The sequence below is a fragment of the Acanthamoeba castellanii genome (genome assembly GCF_000313135.1).
Source record: "Acanthamoeba castellanii str. Neff unplaced genomic scaffold scf7180000083772, whole genome shotgun sequence".
NCBI lineage: Eukaryota > Discosea > Longamoebia > Acanthamoebidae > Acanthamoeba > Acanthamoeba castellanii.
In genome coordinates this window covers 1-3,063 of record NW_004457683.1, presented here as the reverse complement: position 1 = coordinate 3,063, position 3,063 = coordinate 1, and the positions used below count along the sequence as shown (strand labels likewise).

The 3,063-nt window shown below is 60.8% G+C and overlaps 2 protein-coding genes across 2 annotated transcripts in view; both read left to right on the top strand.

Annotated features, from left to right (window-relative positions):
* ACA1_014630 (Doublestranded RNA binding motif domain containing protein) overlaps positions 1–587 on the top strand; it is a gene marked incomplete at both ends in the record, with an annotated part of 1,724 nt that extends 1,137 nt beyond the window's left edge. Inside the window, 3 exons of the mRNA XM_004354024.1 lie at positions 54–146; positions 212–334; positions 447–587. Of these exons, the coding sequence (XP_004354076.1) occupies positions 54–146; positions 212–334; positions 447–587 (357 nt within the window). The remainder of the gene's footprint in view (positions 1–53; positions 147–211; positions 335–446) is intronic.
* Positions 588–1,151: 564 nt separating this feature from the next.
* On the top strand, positions 1,152–3,027 carry ACA1_014620 (uncharacterized protein; the record flags this gene model as incomplete). The annotated part of the gene is made up of 7 exons (XM_004354023.1): positions 1,152–1,263; positions 1,443–1,577; positions 1,682–1,762; positions 1,852–1,914; positions 2,058–2,729; positions 2,810–2,913; positions 2,992–3,027. Coding segments are annotated over 7 exons (1,203 nt in total), but the record flags the coding sequence as incomplete, so codon positions are not given.
* Positions 3,028–3,063: the final 36 nt, after the last annotated feature.

Below are 3,063 nucleotides of genomic sequence, written 5' to 3'. Positions count from 1 at the left end.
TGCCACTCAACAAACCCAGGGTGCACGCCATTCTTGCGTTCAAGTCGGAGCAGGTCTCACCCGCGCAGCTGCGAACGACCAGCTCTAGCAAGCCACCAGAGCATGCGTGCCGGGTCGAGGTGCGGCTTGACAATCTAAGCACAACGGTACGTTCCGGAAGCCCTGTAGCATTGTACAAGCGGCATCTCTCGTGACCCGTGCGCTGCATCAGGGTGTCGCCACGACCAAGCGCGAAGCAAAGCAAAGGGCCGCGCAGCTGATGCTGAAGCAGCTCCGACCCGAAGCTCGCAGCTGGGGCGAGTTGCTCGATCTAGAAGAGGCCGACACGGCAGCGGTACGGCACCGGGACCACTTGTCCACAATCACTCTCGCCTTGGGCCTTGGGGGGGGGGAGGCCTGCATGGCCCGCTGCGTAACTAACATGATCGTGTTCCCAAACGGAGCAGGCGCAGGGAGGTGGTGCCGCATCAGGGTCGGCGCGGCGTCGCGGTGGCGATGTTGAGAGTGACACTCACGCCAGCGACATGCCCAACCTGCGGCTGCTCGAGCAACTCAAGGACGAAATGCGGAAGCGCCTGGCCTCTTGATTCCGTCTTCCCAGAGCCGCTTCTGCAACGGCACCAGACGATCTATCGCTCGTGTTGCAGACTCCACGAGCTGACGGCTGCATCGATCGCACACGACACTCACGGCTTCAAGGAAGTTGATCAGGCAGGGCCGCGGCCGATCGGTGTCATCTGTCAATGTCCGGTTTTTTCCTGGCGCGGCGGGGGCCAATCAGAAAAATTCAATTTGCCACGCCCAACAGAGCCAAGGAGCAACTTTCGGGGGCGAGGAAGCGCGCAACTCTCTGCGGGCAATAGACGATCGGCCATCGACGCGTCAACGACGTAGACAAGCGTCCACCATGCACGCCAACACACAGGAACGCGAATGCGTTTTGTTCAACAAATCTATAAAATGTACGCATCTGATTCCTGAACTCTTGCTCTTGTCACTCCCACTCTCGCTCCCGCGTCGCAACCGCGCTTCGCTTCACTCCATCTTTCAATTCTCAACCGAGAACGATTTTCGACACGGATTTATTTATTTACTTATTAAATACAATTAAATCGTATATTTGTGTAGGGACGAGCCAGGTCGTGGCCAACATGTACGCAGAACTGGTCGGTCCGCCGTACTCGCTGGAGGGCCGTGAGGGCATGCGCAAGGGCCAGTTCCAGCAACTCATGCACCAGATCAAAGTCCCCATGCCCCGCACTGGTACCACACGCACACGCACACGCACACGCACACGCACACGCACACGCACACGCACACGCACACGCACACGCACACACCACACAACCACACACGACGCACCCTTTCATGTGCAGCCGATCACACACTGTGTTGCTCACAGCGAGAACAACAACTCTCTCGGGTGGTCGTGTTGTCACCAGGTCCGTTCAGCTCTACGATGAACGACCGACTCTTCCACATGTTCGACAAGCGCAAGAGCGCGCGGGTCAGCCTGGAGGACCTGCTGCACGGACTCCACGTACTCAGCGGTGACTCCAAGAAGGACAAGCTCGCACGTATGGCACTTGACATGACATTGCGTGGCCCCCGCGCAGCTCCTCCGCCCGCCGCACAACGCTGCAGCGCTGATATGACGTGGTCTTTCCCTTCGCCGCCACAGTGGCGTTCAAGGCGTTCGACATGGGCAACCGGGGCGTCGTCACGCTGGGCGACATGGCGGCGGCCATCAAGGACATCACCAGTACGGTTTAAACCCGCCTTGATCTTCCCCTCGCCCCCCCCCCCCATGGACCGCTCACGCTTGTGTTGGGCATCCGATGATCATTTTAGATATCCTGTACGTGGGCCAGAAGATCCCCACGCCGGAGCGAGTGAAGGTGTTCGCCACCGGAGGTGCTCGTCCCCCTCCCCCAGCTGCGTCGCATTATTATTTATTATTTTTATTATTTATTATGATTCTTAATTCTATGCGTAAATATTAGAATAATAATTATAGATGATTTTTTAAATTATTGAGCTCAATATCTTTGTTCCAGTGATGGCGCAGTACAACGACGACAAGGAGGAGGAAGCCGCGTACGTGCTGAGCGCGGAGCAGTTTGTGGCGTCGGCGATGGACTCGGCCCAGATCGCCAACCTCTTCTCGCTCGGGTCGATCTCGGCCGACGACGCCAAGTCCGCCGCAGCGGACGCCGAAGATCACGAGGGCAACGCCGCTGAGGAGCCTGCGCCCGCGCCGAGCAAAAGGGCCGCACCGACTGAAGCGGCCAAGCCCAAGCCAACAGCCCCGGCGGGCAACGCCGCCGCCGCTGATGTGGGAATGCGCGGAATGGGGCGAGCAGCGCCGGCCGCCGGTCGCGGCATGCCGCCGCCAGCGGGGCGAGGCGGAATGGCAGGGCGTGGCGCGCAGCTGCAGCAGCCGCCGCACGGGCCTCGGGCAGCTGGTGGGCCGCACCACGACTCAGAAGCTGCGGTGCCGCACGCCCGCGCCGCCGATGCGGGCGAGGTGCGCATGCGACGGCGGAGCTCCGGCGAGAAGGACTCGCGCGAGAAGCGGAAGAGTGGGAGTTCAGAGGGCGGTAAGCCCACCGGGCCGGCAGCGGCGCCCGCAGCTGCGTCGATCAGCCCGCGCGGGCCCAAGCCGTCCCAAGCCCCGCCCACCACCAGCGAAAAGGCGCCAGCGCGCAAGGAATCCGCGGGCCGCACTGGTACGTCGCAGCCTCTGGCCTTCGCGCGCCTTTTTGTCATCAGTCGTCTGATCTGCATTTGTCTCGCAAACGCAACGCAGAGCCCGGCGAGGGCACGGAGACGATGGAAGAGATGAACGCCCGGCTGGTGGCTCACATCCGCGCGCTCCAGTCCGAGCTGCGCAAGTACATGGACTTTGACAAGGTCCGCTCATCCTTCCGCCATCAATTCGCTGCTCTCGCGCTGTGGCGTCAAATTGACCGTTGCGTTGCGTTGCCACAGGACAACAAGCAGGAGGTCGAGCAGCTCAACTCGCAGGTGCAGGAGCTCACCGCAGAAAACACACAGCTCAAG